Source organism: Cibotium barometz, chromosome 54 (genome assembly GCF_041138505.1).
Source record: "Cibotium barometz isolate CiBa-2024 chromosome 54, ASM4113850v1, whole genome shotgun sequence".
In the NCBI taxonomy this organism is placed as follows: Eukaryota; Viridiplantae; Streptophyta; class Polypodiopsida; order Cyatheales; family Cibotiaceae; genus Cibotium; species Cibotium barometz.
The window spans coordinates 41,199,760-41,219,821 of NC_141099.1; the positions used below are offsets into that span (position 1 = coordinate 41,199,760).

Here is a 20,062-nt window from a genome sequence, read left to right on the forward strand (position 1 = left end):
TAAACTGACTGACCTGACCTCGACAATCAAAGCCAGCATAGACTTGCTTCACTACAACAGCATAAGTTTCCAGATTCAAATCATTTGAGAACTCTTACCAAGATATAAGTTCCAGCCGTCTAACAAGGGCTCTTTGATCACATTGTGCAAAGTGGCCAGCCTGTCCTCTACAAAACTGCATCACACAAATACACAAGCACCTGGAAAGATTACTTGCCTGCAGACATCATCTCCTTGACCTATTCCATTCAAGTGGTACATACAGACATACCTACCTACATAGATACGCACGTGTATACGTTATGAATACATGCATACAAACAAAAAGTTTGTACATACGCAGCTTTCTTCCAAAAATAAAGGCTTGATAACCACTCACTGTAATGTCAAATCCTCATGCCCAGGCTGGCTCTGGAGCTTTTTAAGCACCTCAACTTTTGGTCTGAAAACAAAATCGAGCTCTTATGAGAACCACAACCCACTTTTTTTTCCCCAAAGCTTACCAAAATTTAAGAAAATGGGCCAGTAATCAGATAATAGAATACTTGCCCGGTACCCAGGCCATATATAAGGTCAGATGGAAAGTCCACATCCGCAAGTTCCTTCAACAGTGTCTGTGCAAACCGTGCCTATCACAAGATCAGATGAAGATTGGCATCAGAATTTGGTCCTGACAATGCATTGGCTCGACAAAAGGAAACCAAAATTTGGAACACATGCGCCCAACTCACACATGTAATATGTTGCTAAAGAAGAAAATGCCCACATGGCACAGATAGGTCTACCAACAAAATACACAAGGTTTGCGGTGGGTGGAATTGCTAAAGCAGGCACCCTTCCAAGTGAGGTGGACAGAACTCTACTGCAATTAAAAGCTTATGTGTGGTTAGTTATCATCCACTCATGGTGACCTTCATACACACCGGTAGGCCACTAAATCAAAGGTGTTGGTTGATAGATTTGTAGCCAACTGAGTTCATCAATATATGTCTGTCATGCTCAGTGGCATATAACATGAAACAACCAGACTGCATATTATTGAGTAACCATTAAAAAATAGAAGACAAACTATATGAATCACAAATGTATCAAGGATAGCCAGTGAAAACAATTTATAAACCCACATAGCGCCCTATAGAGACCTAGAATGTGTGCATGACTAAGGGGTACCCACTAGAGATAATCATATAACCTTTGGTCGTTAACCAAATAGAATGTGATAGATGTCCAAAGCAATGATATATACCCCTAGCCAATGAGGTGATAGCTCAGAGACGTTTGACAAGGACTAGGAGGTCCTTGGTTCAAAACCCCACATGGTGCTTCCTCAGTGGCATCACCTACGGGCGGATAAAAAAGCGCCTACAAAAGGTGAAAATTTGATAACTACGGGAGGATCTTGGGCCTAAGTCCAGCCGGAAAACTAAAATGATATATACCCCTGATCTCACGGTACCTTTGAAAGGATAGTGCTCCACCGCCGTCTCAACCTCCCTTCTTTTGCATAGATGTTGGAAATATCAAGCATTATCCATTCATTGGGGAGGCATTTAAGCCTAATGATATAAAGCCAAAACCTTTTGAGTGAATCTAGATGATGTAATTGAGCAACATAAGAAGTCAAAAACCCTAGAATCTACCTAGAATAAGGTGCCTAACTCAAGTGGGGTTAGGCGGATTCCAATCACCATAAGGAGAGCCCAAATTATGGGAGAGGTGCCAAGAAGCATGGGATGAAGATTAGGGATGATTAATCCACCACTAGGTAGTAATGCCTTGAGGTAAACACACGTGCTCATGCCGATTTAAAGGCCTCTAATCAATGGAGATCAAAGTGTGTGCCATCACTTCACATTAGTGTAGCTCATAATGTTTAGTGTGCTTGTCATGCATAAACATCATGTCTAAGCACTAATTCTATCCACCTTAAGCTATCCAAACATCATAATCAATAATTGGTATCAAAGCAAGTCTTGATCCAAGCCTCATTAAGTACGTAATTATGTAACATGCGGAAGCTTGATGAATAGAATCGGTACTTCAATGAACGGATGCAGAAGCCCCCACCACGGATGGTGTATTTGCTTTATTAGAATAATGAGAAAATAACGTAAATTCTGTAGAGCTGCTGATCTGACTCTTCCACCTTCACCTTGGCTGTAGAATCCCCTTTGGCTGTCCTAGCCCTTGGAAGACTTCAGCCCTTTGTGAATTGTAAGATGATCAAATGACTCTCTAGCTTATGCTTATATAGCCCTTAATCTGCTGGTCGGTGGGTTCATGTAGGCAATCGGCCTGTTTTAAGTCACTCCACAATCTGGTTTTAAGTCACTCCACAATCTGGTTAAAATGCCCAAAATAGACGCCTTTTATGCCCATGATCCAGCTGCCCTTTCCATGCTATCTAGCCTGGCTGCTGGCAACCCTTGTGTAGCGGCCGCCTGCTGGACTGCCTGTGAGGCTAGCCTGCCGTCCAGGCCACCAAGGCCTGGCTGACAGCCTATCCAGGCCATCTAGACCTAGCCGCCTTGCCTGCCCAGCCATGCTTGGCTTTTGGGCATTGGCCATGGCCGCCAATGTCACATGCACTCTGCACTTAGTGCATGGTGACAAGATGGCTCATCATCAGCAGTGCAACATTTGTACATTATTAGAACCCAGTAGGATAATATTTGTCGTACGCCGTGACCCCATTGTACATCCTCAGTCCAGGATAAGTCAACCACGAGCTATGTAGGTCATTCCTCAGCCTTAGCGGGTCAGTCACTCAGTCGAGTCCCTTAACCCACTTGGAGAGAATCATTCATGCATGTAGAGTCAGTAGAAGCCTTAGGGTTTGCATCAGAAAGCACTCTGCATCCTACATAATATGCATTCATATGCGTGTGCATCATTTAGAACATCCCAAAAGCCTTAGGGAATTTACTAGGATTTATCTGGTATTTTTCCCATATTTTATGGTATTTATAGGCTTGCATAGGGCTTAGACATTCATTCAGTCTTCAGTGAGCTAGGCGCCTTCATCCTCAACATTAGGAGCATTCCCCGCCTTCAGCCTAGACTAATCCATCCCTCTTGAAGCTTTTGTGTTTGCTTCTCCAGCCTTTGAGAACCAGCGTTTGCTTCAGTCAGCAGTCTTACACAGCAGTTCAGCAGCAGTACAGTCCCTACAGTCATCAGGCGCAGCCAATCAGTACCTTAACGCAGCAGTTCAGTCCCTACAGCCATAGGCGCCTGCATACAGCACCCTTCCAGACCCCAGGACAGCAGTTTACCCTCTATGTTTGAGCCCATATCACCACCAGCAGCTATTCAGTCCATACAGACCTGCGTTTGCAGATCTACAACAGTACAGCAGTGCGTTTCAGTCTACAGTCTGCGTTTTCAGTCTAGCAACAGTTCTACAACAGTGCCCCACCTTCTATGCATCATCCATACATGCAGCAGTCATCTGGTGAAGGTAACACATCATTCATAAGCATTTTCAGCATATTTACATAGCTTAGAACAGTCCACCGCAGTCCCTTCTCAGCCTCAGGTATGCAGCCCTTCCTCATGAGTCATGCCCTTGGGAAGAGTGCATAGGCTCGAGATCAGTTCATCGAGGTGTTTCTACAGCCGTGTACAGTTCAACTAGGCTTCCGATCCTCCGAGATCTTGCGTTTGGCTTATCTACAGTCCACAGTAATAAAGCAAATACATCTCGTTATCAGGATAGGGGGCCCTTCAGTGGGTAATTTGGGACCCAATCTGGTGTACAGTTCTCATATCTCTCTCTCTCATCTCTTTAAAGTTTGAAGTATTATGGACGCATTTTCATAGTCATCACAGACCACCAAGCACTTAAGTGGCTCCCGACGATGCCAAGTGCCCAGTGGAGTGCTCAGCACACTAGACAGGGTCAACTCTTCCACCAGGTTGGAGGAATGATCAAGTACATCCCTGGTCAGCATAACCCAGTAGTAGATGTTCTTAGTAGAAAGACCAGCATCCAAACCAGTCAGGAGTCTACCATTCTCAACATCTCTGGAAAAGACTTAGCAAGCATAGAAGATCAGTATGTCAATTCCACAGAGTTTGGTACTCAACCAAGTTTGGCCCTCGATTTTGAGCCTGGCCTTTATTCAGTTCACATACAGGTAAATAAGTTTAGACGAGATATCCACTTGAAGAAAGGAGATTGCGTCTATTTGCGTACATTCCGTAGTTTTGGCCCTTTTCCAATAGTCAAGAAGTTAAGTAATGTCTCCATGAAGTTAAAGTTGCCTACCAGTTGGACAATGCATGATGTTTTTCATGTTTCTTGGCTAAAACCATATGTTGGTCCAGAAGTGTTTGATGTTTCAGATGAACAGCAGCCAAACGTGGTAGACGAAGCAGAAGTTATTGAGCCCAAGCAGATCCTTCTTCATCGATGGAAGCATGGTTCTGGTCGACAGATACATCAGTTCTATACGAAATTCCGAGATCGAGGTACCCACGAAGCTGTATGGCTCGACGAGGAGTTCTTCCAGGAGTACCCCCAGTTGTTGGCCGACTACTTGGAAGCCATGAACCTGCCGCCAAGCTAAGCAGGAGGGAATGTCACATGCACTCTGCACTCAGTGCATGGTGACAAGATGGCTCATCATCAGCAGTGCAACATTTGTACATTATTAGAACCCAGTAGAATAATATTTGTCGTACGTCGTGACCCCATTGTACATCCTCAGTCCAGGATAAGTCATGCACGAGCTACGTAGTGTTGCTCCCATGTTTTTATGTATGATCCATGATGAGATATGCCATGGACATTATTGTACCACTTTGGTCTCATAGGCCAATTGGGTCTTTAGTAGACGCTTAATACATCTTTCTTTCTTTCTTTCTTTCTTTCTCTCTCTCTCTCTCTCTCTCTCTCTCTCTCTCTCAAGCCTATCCATCTCTTGAATCTTTTAACTTCTCTCTCTCTATTACAATGATGAGGGAGAAGAATGAAGCCTTAAATGTGCATGCTATCCATGTAGAGAAAGCCGATGGAAAGTCCAAGTCATATAGGTGGACTTGTAAGTATTGTGGCAAACAATACACAATACATCTCGGAAAGGTGGGGAGGCAAGTTGCGCCATGCAAGAAGTCCCCCTTGTTATATCCGATGAGATCTTCAACAAGATCAAGGGTGGATTGGGTGCTCACCGTGATAGTGGTAGAAGCTCAAGGGTGGATGATGAGGTCATTTCCCTGCCTTGTGATACATCCTCCCCCGCTGCCTCCATCGGTGCCGCTTCCACCGGTGCCGCCTCCGCCTCCTCAAAGAGACAAAGGCTTGAGTCTCCCATGAGGCAAGCCACTCTAGCCCAAGCCACCGGGGGGTTCTCTTCTTCTCTGTCACATCTCTGAGAATGGCAACGGTTAGCATATATAGAGATTGCATGCACCATTATTGAGTGCAATCTCTCATTTCATGTGCTCAAGGTAGATCAATGGAAGTCAATGGTGAAAGCCATTGCAAATGTGGGCCCATGTGAAGGATGGACCGACGTCTCCTATCATGACATGCGCACGAAGAGGCTTGTGGATGAGAGGGAGAGAATCGATAGATCTCTCAATCTGGTGCGGGCGGCATGGTCCAAGTATGGGTGTAGCATCCTCTCCAACGGATGGAGTGACCGGAAGAAGAGAGGCATCATCAACATACTTGTCTCTTGCCCTCTTGGTCATCAACATACTTGTCTCTTGCCCTCTTGGCACGTACTTTGTGCGGGGCGTGGATTCCGGAAAGGCAGGGGGGAAAACATCAGATGCATTCATATATCGCTATATTACGCAAGCCATCATGGAGGTAAGTTTCAAATTGCACTCAAGTCTTTAAAGTTTAAAGTTAAGACTTTAGTATATATGATATGTGGCTATGCCATGACTCAAGTCTCATACCACATACGCTCATTGCATCCATTCATGTGCATTGTGACATGTAGATCAGATCGGAGAACATGGTGCAAGTCATCTCACTGACAACGCTTCAAATTGCCGTCGGATGGAAAAATTGCTCGAGGAAGACTATCCCTCCATAGTATGGACGCCTTGTGCCTCCCATTGCATTGACTTGCTCATGGAGGATATGGGCAAGTTAGTGTGGATGAAGGAAGTAATGACCGAAGCTATCTCTATTGTCACCTTCTGCACCACAAAGGTGAAGGTACTTGCCATGTTCCGCGAACATAGCAAGTTGGAATTGAAGAAGCCTTCATCTACACGCTATGTGGCTCCTCTTGGAGCGTCTCCACGATGTGAAATCCTCCCTTCACCAAATAGTGGTCTCCACAATGTCGAATGAGTGGGATGAGCGAGAATCGGCGGAGGCCAAAGCCATGCAACGGCTTTGCCTAAAGGAGGAGTTTTGGCAGTCGTTCCGCACTATTGTCATTGTGGTCACGCTCTTCTATAGGGTATTGCGGATGACCGACATGGAGGGAGCCACCATGGGCCTTCTCGTTCACTTCATGACAGAGGCCATAGCAAAGTTGCGCACTTCTCCTTCCATCGACGAGGAGAAGCGCGATGGTATGTTGGCCATTGTGGAGAAGAGATGGAAGTGGATGCGAAGACCTATCCATGGTCTTGCCGCATTATTGCATCCGGCTGACAAATCAACTGCCCTCTTCACCAACATGGAGCTACTTGAAGCCCAAGATGCTTACTTGCCCAAAGCATTGCCGAAGGATAACCATGGGAAGTTCCTTGAGGAGCTCATAAGCTACAATGACCAAAGGGGAGGAGCCGCATTTGCATCTACTACCTATTGGAAGAGGGAATCCCTTGTGAAGCCCCTCTTTTGGTGGGAGACATTTGGGTATGCGCTCTCAAGCCTCCAAAAGGTGGCTTTGAGAATCCTAGCTCAGGATTGCTCTTCGGGTGCATGTAAGAGGAATTGGAGTTCCTACTCACTTGTACACACGAAGTTACGCAATCGCTTGAGCACGCAACAGTTAGAGCGGCTAGTGTATTGCCGCGCTAACTTGCGCATGGTGCGCGCAACGCAAAAGATGGAATGAGCGAGACAGGTATAAGTTACAACTTATAAGTTATAAGTTATAAGCATTCAAATTTCAAACTTCAATGTTTATTGAAATTTGAAACTAAATTCTAGTACATTGCTTGTCACTTGATCATTGTACAATGTAGGTGAATGTGGATGCATTCAAGCTCACAGGGGGCACTCTTGAGAGTGTTAACAAAGTGCAAGATGAGGAGGAGAGGATCAATGCAAAGATCTATCGAGAGCTCGAGTCGTTTGATCGACGACCTACTCGCACTCGTCATGGGCATGGAGGTAGTGGCAAAGGAGTGCAAGTAGGAAGTCGTGGATGCACGATTCGTGGTGCTTCCAGGGACATAGTGTATACCTATGTGCAGCATGGTTCGGGTAGCTCCACACTCGTCATGGGCATGGAGGTAGTGGCAAAGGAGTGCAAGTAGGAAGTCGTGGATGCACGATTCGTGGTGCTTCCAGGGACATAGTGCATACCTATGTGTAGCATGGTTCGGGTAGCTCCACACTCGCTCTTGCAGATGAGGATGCTCCCTTTGGCTTCTCACATGAGCTTAGAGAGCCCGAGTTCGATGATGAGGGCAACCTTCTTAGCGATGGCGACTTCGGTGAGGCCACTGATGTGTCCTCTTCTCATGAGGATGATTTCAGCGAGAGCTCTGATAGTAATGCCTTTGTCTAGTCTCTCCTTGAGCCTCGCACTTCTATGCTTTATGTACTTTTGTTTGTCACTTCAAACTTGTTTTTAATGAAATTTTGGTTTGAAACAACTTCTCTAGACTCTATTCTTCCAAATTAAAAATGTCTATGTTTGTAGGTGTTCTTTAATAAAAAAACCATATTTTATCGTACGGAATCCCAAATTTTCATATCGTACCAAAAACTCCCGTACGGTATCGTATTTTCGTGCCGTGACAAGTATGCCTAGATGAATCCAGGAACATGCCCAAATTCACCTTTTAGGAACGTGCATGTTATATACTCATGGTAGTCATCCCACAAGACTATATAACTATCAACTCCATTATGCATAGTATGGACTAGATACTATGATATCGCCACTAACGTCATCAGTGCCCAATAGTGGGTGTAGAACTTTGTATCAAGATATGCTCTCACACACACATAAGAGCATATATTCACACAAAGCCCTTCATACTGAGTTTCTGTCAAACCTCCGGAGATGCAAGGCAGCCTCAGCCATAATGAAGCCTAGTACTAAGGGAAGTAGCAAAAAGAAAGAATTAGTACAGAAAATAAGTAGTTGATAGAGCAAATGCACCGCTAAAGATAGAAAGAATTAGTACAATATCAACTGAATTAGTACAATATCAACTGGCCGCAACTCGGACGAAAACTTCACAATGTGAAATCTGCATGTTCGCTAATACGGCTGAATTATGTACCTAGATGAATCCACGAACATGCCCAAATTCACCTCTTAGGAATGTGCATGGAATAAGCATAACAAATTTGCTACATCTATCAACAATAGTCAAACATTGCGTGTTACACTTACTAGGATTGGGAGGCAAATTTGTAACAAAATCAATATATATATATATATATATCTTGGAAAGGTCTCTCAAGAATAGAAAGTGGTTGAAGCAACCCTGCTTTCTTTCCATGAGATGCTTTCACTTTCAGACAAATATCACATTGTTGCACATGAGTGAACAGATCTCGCCTCATTCTTGGCCACTAAAACAGCCACTCTAACTTCTCCAAAGTTGAGTTCATGCCCCTTTGACCACTGGTGATGGCATCATGGGCATCATGGAGAAGAGCTACCTTGGACGACTTCATGACACAAAGGCGGCCTTCATAGAAAAGCCAACCATCCCATATCAAAGAGTGGCATGGTCTTGTGGTGTCCAATGTCTATTCCCACTTTGTACCAAATTCCTTGGAATCCGCGTACGTGTGCTTCATATCATCTAGTCCCATACCAACAAGGTCTGGTCTAGTGGTCTGAATTGTAGTCACTGTTCCCTTCCTACTCAAAGCATCTGCCATTGGATTGGCCTTTCCTAGAAGGTACTTGATCATCCCACCAAATTGCTGGAAAATTTGGCTCTAGCAGTGCTAACCGTCAGTCCACTCTGTACTCTAAATCCAACGCAATGCCTGATGGTCAAGGTGAACCTCAAAGTCACGCCCATAAAGGAAATGCTTCCAATTTTTCAGGGCTTAAATCACTGTGAGGAGTTCCCAATCATAGACCGAGTAATTCTTTTCTGCGGGTAGCAGCTTACGAGACATGTAAGCTACTGGATGGCCATTCTGTTGTAAAACAACTCCAATTGCGATGTTACTTGCATCGGTGATGGCTCATCCCACGAGGCCAACGCTAGACAAGGAGCCTCTGTGACAAGGCCACCTTGAGGTTCTTGAATGCCTTCAAAGCTCGTGGAGTCATTCGGATCCTCCACCTTCTAGTCTTGACACCCTTAAGCAAATCTGTAAGATCTACCGAGAGATCAGAGAACTTGTCAATGTGGGTGGAAAATGCCTTGCATATGCCCAAAAATGATCGAATATCATAAGCTGTCTACGGTATCTCCCAATTGACTATCTCGGCCACTTTGGCCAGGTCAAGTCAAATGCCCTCGGCACTAATAATGTATCCAAGGTAGTGAACATCAAACACATCTTTTCCTCATTGGCATAGAGTTCATTGCTTTCTAGCAACTTCAAAACCTTCTCCACATCAATGTCATGCTGGCAAATACAAGTATGTCTTCCAAAAATATAAACACGCACTTGCCAATCAAGTCCCTGAATATCCACATCATCATGCAGTTGAATGTGGTTGGGGAGTTCATCAAGACAAAAGCCATGACCACAAACTCATAGTGGGTCCATTCCGTACGGAAAGTTGAAAACATAAACATAGCTATCTCACTGGGCTGATACAAAACTGTCCATGGAAACTCCTCATGGAATACTAAGAACATAGAAACATGAGAGCAACATTAGCTCCGACTAGATGGTATACCACTCCAAAATATCAAGCATGGGGCTAATGAGTATGGCTGAGGTCTCCCTCAGCTATGTCACGTGGAAGGTAGCTCAATGGCAGTGGAGCATGTCCTGGATCTGGAGTTGATGAGGTGATCGTGGCCGAAGGCCGGGGGGTCAGGGGCGTCGGCCGCGCTGGTGTGCAGAGGCCCGGTCTAAGGTAACTCCTCTCAAGTGAGGTAGGTACGGAGCAGCTCGAGGAGGGTCCACAAGATCCAATATATCGGTGTCGTCCACCTCTTGGGTCTAGAAGAAATTGATGATGGTTGGTTGGCGAGGGAGGGGCCACGGGTGGTTGGGGCCGAAGCTCTCTCAAGAAAGTGTCCCTATGTCTACGGAGCTCAAGCAAGAAGAGGCTAAGGCAACACTGGTCTTGGAAGTCAATGATCCTGGAGAGTGGACCGAATCCCTCACGAAATAGACAGTGAAACCTCCCGCGGATCTCATAGTATACTGCGCAACAGCATATGTAATGCTCTTCCGCCTCAATCTCTATGTGGCATAATCGGCAGATCCTCTCCTCTCTAGGTCTCCGTATGAGCATCCCAGCTCTGAAGTTACGCTCAGCTCTACCTATCTCCACTCTGAGAGGCGGTAGGATGAAACCCATTATCTGGCCAATCGCGATCCGCATGGCAAGGGACATGTGAACAGTCAAGTAGCCCAGCAGCTGCTGGATGAATCCATCCTCAATGAGTGTGAGGAAGTGATCTCTGTAGAAGTGCATCTTCGTGGGGAGCTCCGGAGGTGTGATCCATGTGCAATGGGTGTAGAGGCTGAAAAGATCTAACCGGAAAACCCGACTGGTATCCTTGTGAGAGAGCCGAAGAAAAGGGGAGTCCAAATTGTACTGAAGGGGGGGTAGGCGGTCCATGCGGAGCCCATATACTGAGAACCAAGTGGAAACTAATGCATACCATACTCCAGAGTGGCCCTCAAGTGGTAGCTGTCTTGACAACTCCAAGGCAAGCCTAGGGTACCTGTGGGGATCCATGTGACTGATGAGATGGAGGTATGTGACTGTCTGGAAGAGTGCATCCACTACCATCGGGGCTAGGATAATCTATTGTGGTACTAATGGTTTGTTGCGGATCATATGAAAGAACATCATGACCTGGGGCCTCTCAACTCGCTGCCACCAATCCTCATCGGATAAATTTGGCCCCCAGGAGGCTGCTCCATACATCAAGGCTGGTGTGATGAGGGTGTCAAAAAGCGAGCCCTTCGTCCTGGGCTCCTAGAAATGTGCTTGGAAACACTGCCGCTCAAGTAAGCTCAAGGCTGCATATCCCCTGTCACTCTGGCATGTGATGCGGGAAGCACGGTGAAGGGTGGGCCACTGAAAGTGACACCAGGATAGACATAGGATGAGACAATCTCCACATGATCCCCTCTATATGTGAAGCTCAATCTGGATATGAACAGGCGAGAGGCATTGAAGACCATAACCTTGGTTTTACCAAGGTTAGAAGAGAGGTCTCGTTGAGTGCAAAAGTCATGTAAGCCATCCAATTGTCTCTGAAGCCCCTTGGCTGAGTGTCTGAGAGGAGGACAATGTCATCTGCATATAGTATGGGGATTGGTGGTTTCTTAACCAATTGGGAACATATGAAACATGAGGAACGCTTTGAGTATTCATCCATGTGGCATTCAAATACCGGATGGTTTAGTTATAGCAAATGCACGTAGAGATTTCATAGCTATATTTGAAGCTAATGGATCATGAATACTTATTGCATTCCTGGTGGATTCTACTCTCCTAGAAGGATGCGAAGAGAAAAATGCGGGTGGGGAGCAAGGGCGAAGAAATGAAATGAAATGAAATGTTATATTAACGTCTTCAAAAGGCCAAAGTGACCTATGAGACCAAAGTTACAACCATGTGACATTTGATACACTGTCTGGAAAAGAAAAGAAAGAACTGAAGAGAGAGAGTCAAGGGCTTTCACTTCAGGCAAAGAGAGATGCAGGCAGCGAAGAGAAAAATGCGGGTGGGGAAAGGGGGCGAAGAGAGATGCAGGCAGCAAAGAGAAAAAGGCGGGTGGGGAGCAAGGGCAAAGAGAGAGAGTCGAGGGCTTTCGCTTCAGGCGAAGAGAGATGCAAGCAACGAAGAGAAAAATGCGGGTGGGGAACAAGGGCAAAGAGAGGGAGTCGAGGGCTCTCACTTCAGGTGAAGAGAGATGCAGGCAGTGAAGAGAAAAATGCGGGTGGGGAAAGGGGGCGAAGAGAGATGCAGGCAGCGAAGAGAAAAAGGCGGGTGGGGAGCAAGGGCGAAGAGAGAGAGTCGAGGGCTTTCACTTCAGGCAAAGAGAGATGCAGGTAGCGAAGAGAAAAATGCGGGTGGGAAACAAGGGCGAAGAGAGAATCGAGGGCTTTCACTTCAGGTGAAGAGAGATGCAGGCAGCGAAGACAAAAATGCGGGTGGGGAAAGGGGGCAAAGAGAGATGCAGGCAGCGAAGAGAAAAAGGCAGGTGGGGAGCAAGGGCGAAGAGAGAGAGTCGAGGGCTTTCACTTCAGGCGAAGAGAGATGCAGGCAGCGAAGAGAGAGAGAGAGATAGAGAGTGAGTCGGGCACAGAATTGGGTCCCAAATACCCTCAGTAAGGCCCCCACCACGGATGGTGTATTTGCTTTATTGGAATGATTTGAAAATAACGCAAATCCTGTAGATCTGCTAATCTGACTCTTGACCTTCCACCTTCACCTTGGCTATAGAATCCCCTTTGGCTGTCCTGGTCCTTGGAAGACTTCAGCCCTTTGTAAATTGTAAGATGATCAAATGACTCTAGCTTATGTTTATGTAGCCCTTTAGTCTGCTGGTCGGTGGATTCATGTACGCAGTCGGCCTGTTTTAAATCACTCCACAACCTGGTTTAAATGCCCAAAATAGGCACCTCTTATGCCCACGATCTGGCCGCCCTTTCCATGCTGTCCAGCCTGGCTGCAGCCCTTGTGTAGTTGTTGGACTGCCTGTGAGGCTGGCTGACAGGCTGTCCAGGCCACCTAGGCCTGGCCAACAGCCTGTCCATGCCATCTAGGCCTGGCCGCCCTGCCTGCCCAGCCATGCTTGGTTGTTGGGCATTGGCCATGGGCACCATAGCCGCCAACATGGCCCACAAGGGATACTCCCTTGATAGGCAAGGGTTACAAACCCCTTTCTGGGGTAGCCCAAAGGGCTGCCCCCTTCTCCTACATGCAAGTATATTATTCCTACTCAGATGCCTAGTATCGGGCTGGAAGCCGAACACCTGGAACACCTGTCATCATTCCAAAGAGTGACTCATAGTACGGACTGGCACTATTTCATGTGTGGGACTTGCACACCTGACCAAGACCATGTACGGGACTTGTACACCTGACCTTGAATGCTTAGAGGGGAACCCTCGCTGACTTGTCCCGACTTGGGCTCACAAGGGACCAATTTCCACTCCAAGTCCTGCATCTACTGTACAGATATGTCCATGTGGCATCCAAGTGTGGGATGCACGTGACAAATTAAGCCCATTACTAGTAATTAACTAGTCTTTTCACTGTTAGCTAGATAACCCATCTCTGCAAATCAGCTGAGATCTCCTTCCTTCAAGCTTTGTAATTCAAATCTTTAACATAAGCCTCTTGCTAAGGTCCTAGGCTTACCCATATCAAAGGGTTTCAACCAATTCGGAGCAAATCGTCATCAAAACATCTCTGTAGCATTCAGTGCAAACTGCCTGGAGAGAATCCACAATTTCGGCACCTGTGCTTGGAGAGGAGCAAAACCCTCTTAGGGATCTTCAATTGGGTTGATGAAGAGAAGCACTCATCAAAACTTGAAGCAGTATATCCACTGGTTGGTGAGCATCAAGAATTCTCTCAGTTCTCTATTATCTGTCAGTTAAAGCTAATTTTGTGAATTAAACCGTTCAAACTACACTCCCCCTGCCCGCCATTCACCTCCTCCTCCTACTACCTGCCAATCTGCACGCTTTCTTCTCTGCCCTTGCCATTTTCTCCCCTCTCCTGCATAGATAAGCCTTTCCTGCTTCTTGCCTGCATGAGCATACGGAAAATTCTTATTCTGTTCAATTCGACCGCCCATCCCTTCATTGGCATTGTCGCTTCTGCCCAAGCCAAACCTTCTCCACTCCCACAGGCCGTGAGAACTATCGATCCAGAGCCTGCCACTTGCTTATTCTCTGAAGCAGACCTTCAGCTCTTGGCATCGACAATATCCTCCCTCGAGGCCTCTTCATTGTTTTGCCTCGTGGGGAGCCGCCTAGCATGTAGCCAGATTCGAGATTTGGTCCAGGCAGCCCTCATTGCGAGCCCAAAAAAATCACCAATATTCATTTGCTGTTGACATCGTGCTACATCAGAGTCCCATCGTGATACACACAGCTCAGGCATTCTTCCCAATGGCACCACGGCCTCGATCCCACATCCAACCCCTTAGCAGGACTGTCGGGCTTCCCTGTCATGGTTTGCTTCCCTGGCCTCTAAAAGGAGTATAACCGCCTCCTTCAGTGAATTGTCAATCGATTGGACAGCTCTTGGAATCCTTTCAAACTTCCTCCTTAGTGGTGGCTGACTCCCTCCCATCAGAGTATGCATAGCCTCTCAGGAGGCTCTTTTGCAGGACATCACGCTTCCTAGCCTCCTTCAAGGGGGCCGATTCGAACTCAGGTCTCCTCAGACAGTGCTTCATTTGCAAGCAGACAGGACACCAAGCCTGCCATGCTGGGATTCGGGGCTAAGAGGAGATCATCCTCGCCATCAACTCAGCCATCCCCCCCGATTGACAAACACCTTTACAGGATCCTTCCCCGACCCCACCCCACCCCCCCCCCACCCCCAAGGGGTTAGGCTCCTTCACTCCCCATGATATTCCTCTTGCAGTCCATGGTTCTGAAAGGGAGCCTGCACTCATCTTTTCAATAGCCCCACATGGCGCAAGGGCCAACTGACCTCTCCCCTGCCAAGGATTGTCAAACACATTTACAGTCCCCCCCCCCCCCCCCCCCCCCCCTGCGGGAGTGGTTAGGCTCCTTCACTGGCCATGATATTCCTCTTGCAGTCCTCCGTTCCGAAGGGGGGCCTGCACTCGTCGTTTCAATCGGCCTGCAGGGGCTGACTGACCCTCTCCCCCGCCAAGGATTCCAGCAGCTGATCTCTTTAGTGGGTGAGAATTATTGGCTTTCATGATCACCACTGGCACATTAACCCTCCTCCAGGCAAAGTGGCCCACAACAGATCTTGGCAATTTTGGCTCTAAAAGAGCCAACCTCTGATGCTTGTCTAGACGTGTGTCCAATGGGACCCTGTCAAGTGGGAGTGGCAGGACCCCTTCAGCCCGGAGAGCCCGACCACCCCCGTTTCTCATTACGCAGCAGGATAGGTCGTAGGATCCAGATGCACGAAATAGACGGTACCCCAGCAGTGGCAATCCACTGGGCCTCCCAAGGCGTCTCCTCCTGCTTCCTCCGATATTTTTGGAAGCATTGCTATCCACCTAGGAAGGTCACACTCTTCCTTGGGCAGGTAGCCCACCGCAGCCTCACTGTCAGCACTTGGTTGGCCATCGGAGGACAACCAGCACAGTCTGTGGGATGCAGCCATTCCACAGAGTCGCAAACAACACTGCCTTTGGGACTGTCCCAAAGCGCAACAGTCTGTCTGTCTGTTGTATGTTGTATGCATGCATGCTCCTAAGTACATATGTATGTATGCATGCATATATGCATGTATCTATAGATTGTGTCTCGTTATATTTGACCAATAATAACAGGAAAAGGAGACGTAACTTGCTTAGTTGTGACAATGTAAATTTTCGAAGCTGCAAACTTGAGGGAGTCTGTAACTCCAGGATAGAACCTGCAGAAACAAATCATTCACAAGAGCAAGAATCACATAAACAGACAAACCATATCATGTGATAGGTAGCCACACAAAGACTTGCAGGTCAATTTGATATAGTATAAGCAGAAGCAGCTTTCATGCAGCTCAAAATATCCATGCACCTGTTGGCCCGAATCCATCCTTGCAAATCATGGGTGATCCAATCATCCCGAACCTTTGCAAAGAGATCAATTAAAGGATCTCGACTCGTCTCGCCCCAATCCTTCATTATCATGAGCTTTATACTCGCCCATTGCTCCAGAATATTATCTACAGTCAGTCCATCTGCCACTACCTTCACAACAATTTGTTGCCAAAATCAGATAATTGCAGCCTTTTCTGAGGCATTGACTGCGTTTACTTATTGTTTGTTACTTTCTTCCTGTGAAAGGAAAAGGCAAACAAGGGCCAAAGTTGTATACTGATGATTGACGAGATCCAGGAATCCTCAATTCCAACAGTAAACGTACAAGTAACACGTTCTCGTATCCGGTCTCTACCACTGGCCGGACCTGTTGAGAGGCAAACATCAAGCTGTAATGTCAAATGGGGCCAAGAACAATGAGACTTTATGCAAAAGATGGAAGCTGGATGTAACAATAGAGACAGAAAAATCTGCAGAAAAGACACTTCATCCTCAAATGCTCACCATACGCATTTTCTCTAAGATCCAGGTTTCTGTATCTGAAGTTAGATCGGCAAATACCGTAGGCCACCTCACTTTTGCAGCCTTCACAGCAATCGGAAAGACACATTTAGAGATGATAAGAGTTGATAATTTTCAGTAAAAGATAAAATTTTATTAACGTCTTACAAAGAGACCACAAGGGCCTTTGAGACCATGGCAATACATCAGTAGTGCACCTGAGACATGCACAATAGCATGTAACAAAACTTCAACAGAGAGAAGAAATAAACTTGAAAAGAATAGTGGAAGCTGTGTAGGAAAGTTTAGTTGCATGTCGGTGAGGGCTAAATGTATCCAGATTCCATAAAGCCTCTCCTTGTGCACCTCCACAATGAGCTCCTTCGGGTCAAGCATAAAGCCTCTGCTCACAATGAGCTCCTCTAGGTCAAGCTGAGGTGAGGTGTTGTCCCGTGTTGTCTCCTTATATCGGCCGCCTGTCGCTATCTGGTTGTTAGTGGTCGTCTTGTCTTGGGTCTAATATGCCTCATCTCAATCACCAAAGCAGCCATCTCATTCCTACCCCTAGAAGGTGCACGAGGGGGTTCTGTGATGAAAGCCTCCAAAGGTCGTGCCCGAAAGTTCCTCGTCCAAACACCAAGCAATCGCTCCCAGGTGATAGTCCTATGAATGCTAGGCTTGGATGTACATTGTAAACGGGTGAAGGATCCTCCACCAAACCTCCTGCGTCCTTGGGCAACCCCAAAGGTAGTAACATTGTGTTTTCTGAAGAGCACCACATTGAACACAACAAGCTAACTGATCCGCAATGGCCAACCACGTGCCCAATCCTAGGCTCCTGTGAGCTCACAGTTGTCACCAGCCATGACATAAACTCCAAGCTCCTGGTTCATTTGAATGCCAAGAACAATGGACAATAGGAACAAGATGTACAAGCGTTGAGAATGGAGGATTATCCAATACAAAGAGTCAAGCACCCTTAGTTTTGCTTGCAGTTTCTCGAAAGATGTCATGTAATGGCAATGAAGCCATGTTTTGGGTTAGGCTTAACCCTAATGTGCAGGAAATGGGGGCAGAAAACAGCGGAGAAAGAAAGAAAGAAAGTTATATACGTCTTCAAAAGACCCAATGGGTCTATGAGACCAAAAGTGATACAATAGTGTCCATGTAATCTCATCATGGTACAAAAGAAAACAAAGACTAGAGCTATGAACATGGAATGTCAAATCCAAGCCAATGATACAAAGTGTGAACATCATCATCGTACAACCTATGTGCTTGGTGCGAGCATGGAAGACTGGATTCCGTGCTATAGCCATAGCACTCTGATTGTCAGTGAGAATGGGATTGGCTGGACTACTGACTCCCACGAGGATCTATCATCAATTGGGTCAGCCATACACACTCAATTGGAGTAGTGACAACTGCCCAGTACTTAGCTTCACATAAAGATGTAGATACAATAGGTTGCTTTTTGCTCAACCATGATATGCATGAGCTCCCAAAGAAAAAACAATTCCCACTTGTGCAATGCCTTGTGTCCTAATCACCAGCCCAATCCAAATCACTATAAGCATGGAGCTCAAAATCACTTCCCCTAGCATAGAACAAACCAAGAGACTAGGTGCCCTGTAAGTACTTGAACACATGCGTAACTGTCACATGCACTCTGCACTCAGTGCATGGTGACAAGATGGCTCATCATCAGAAGTGCATCAGTTGTACAGTTTTAGAACCCAATAGGATGATAATTGTCGTACGCCGTGACCCCATTGTACATCCTCAGTCCAGGATAAGTCAAGCACGAGCTACGTAGGTCATTCCTCAGCCTTTGTGGGTCAGTCAGTCAGTTAAGTCCCTTAACCCACTTGGAGAGAATCATTCATGCATGTAGAGTCAGTAGAAGCCTTAGGGTTTGCATCAGAAAGCATTCTGCATCTTGCATAATATGCATACATATGCCTGTGCATCATTTAGAACATCCCCAAAGCCTTAGGGAATTTACTGGGATTTATCTGGTATTTTTTCCATATTTATTAGTATTTTATTTGCATTATTGGGCATTTATAAATATTAACTTTATTAAATGACCAACCTCCAGTTAGTATAAATAGGCTTGCCTAGAGCCTCTTTTGCTCATTCAGTCTTCATTGTGCTAAGAGCTCTCCTCTCTCTTGCTTTCAGCCTAAGACTAATCCAGCCCTAGTGCCCATAAGCTTTCTTCTCCAGCCCCTTGAGATCCATAGCTTCAGCCCAGCCCTAGGTGCCTGCCTCAGCCTCATTCAGCCCTGAATTCAGCACTCAGTTCAGGCCCTGTTTCAGTCCACAGTTCATCTTCAGTTCAACGCCAGTTTGCAGCCTCCAGACACCTGCATTTTTCTGTCCAGCAGCAGAAGACCTCTGCGTTTTCTGTCCAGCAGCCTCAGTACCCTGCAGCTTCTGTCCAGCAGCCCCAAAACTGCTGCGTTTCAGTCCATCAGCACTCCTACAGGTCTGCGTTTCTGTCCACAGCAGTATCCAGCCCTGAATCAGCAGTCTACAGCAGTTTCCAGCCCTGAAACTGTTGTTTGCATCAGTGTCCAGCCTTCTATGCATCATCAACACATTCAGCAGTCATCTGGTGAAGGTAACACAGCATTCATATGTGTTTTCAGCATTCTAACAGTGTGTAGAACAGTCCACCTTCTTCTTCTTTGAGCCTCAGGTGTGCAGCCCTTCCTCATGCCCTTGGGAAGAGTGCATAGGCTCGAGATCAAGTCATTGAGGTGTTTCTACAACAGTGTACAGATCAGCCGCTCTCCGATCCTCCGAGATCTTGCGTTCGGCTTATCTACAGTCCAAAGTCATTCTCTCTAAAGTAATAAAGCAAATACTATCTCGTTATCGGGATAGGGGGCCCTTCAGTGGGTGATTCAGGACCCAATCTGGTGTACAGTTCTCATCTATCTCTCTCTCAACTCTTTAAAGTTTGAAGTAAATGAAATGGATTGCTAAGCTCACGAAACTCAGGATACAGAAGATGGTGTGAGCATATTGTGTGACAGGATCAACCAATACAAAGACTTCCGCTGCATATCACATTGGTATCAAATTCAGATAGTCCACACACACCGTATCCTAGCGTGGGGGCATCCTCGGATGGTTAGATTGCGTTCCGGCACGACCACCGACTTCAGCATCATGTCTACAGGAGAGAGTACTCATCAGCCGGAAGACGTCTCCCCCGAAGGAGACCTCGTTCTTCCCCCTACAGCAGACACCATAGCTCTTCTTAGAGCTCAGAACCAGCTACTCATGGAGCGTCTCCAACTCTTGGAGGCAACAGCAGCACGTCCTTCTACACCTCCAGCAGCACCCGACTACATCTCCCTCTTCTTTCAGATGGAACAACAAAGGAGAGAGGACGAGGCCCGAAGGAGAAGAGAAAAAGAAGAAAGACGGGACTATGAGGAAGCCCAACGCAGGATCGAAGAAGACCGGCGTCAGGCTGAAC

The 20,062-nt window shown here is 46.6% G+C and overlaps 1 protein-coding gene across 1 annotated transcript in view; it reads right to left on the bottom strand.

Annotated features, from left to right (window-relative positions):
• LOC147608162 (ribosomal RNA small subunit methyltransferase G) overlaps positions 1-20,062 on the bottom strand; it is an 88,585-nt gene that overhangs the window by 10,567 nt on the left and 57,956 nt on the right. Inside the window, exons 2-8 of the mRNA XM_086789922.1 lie at positions 16,573-16,653; positions 16,346-16,435; positions 16,046-16,218; positions 15,830-15,899; positions 550-629; positions 380-442; positions 99-175 (exon numbers count right to left, since the gene is read on the bottom strand). Of these exons, the coding sequence (XP_086646048.1) occupies positions 99-175; positions 380-442; positions 550-629; positions 15,830-15,899; positions 16,046-16,218; positions 16,346-16,435; positions 16,573-16,653 (634 nt within the window). The remainder of the gene's footprint in view (positions 1-98; positions 176-379; positions 443-549; positions 630-15,829; positions 15,900-16,045; positions 16,219-16,345; positions 16,436-16,572; positions 16,654-20,062) is intronic.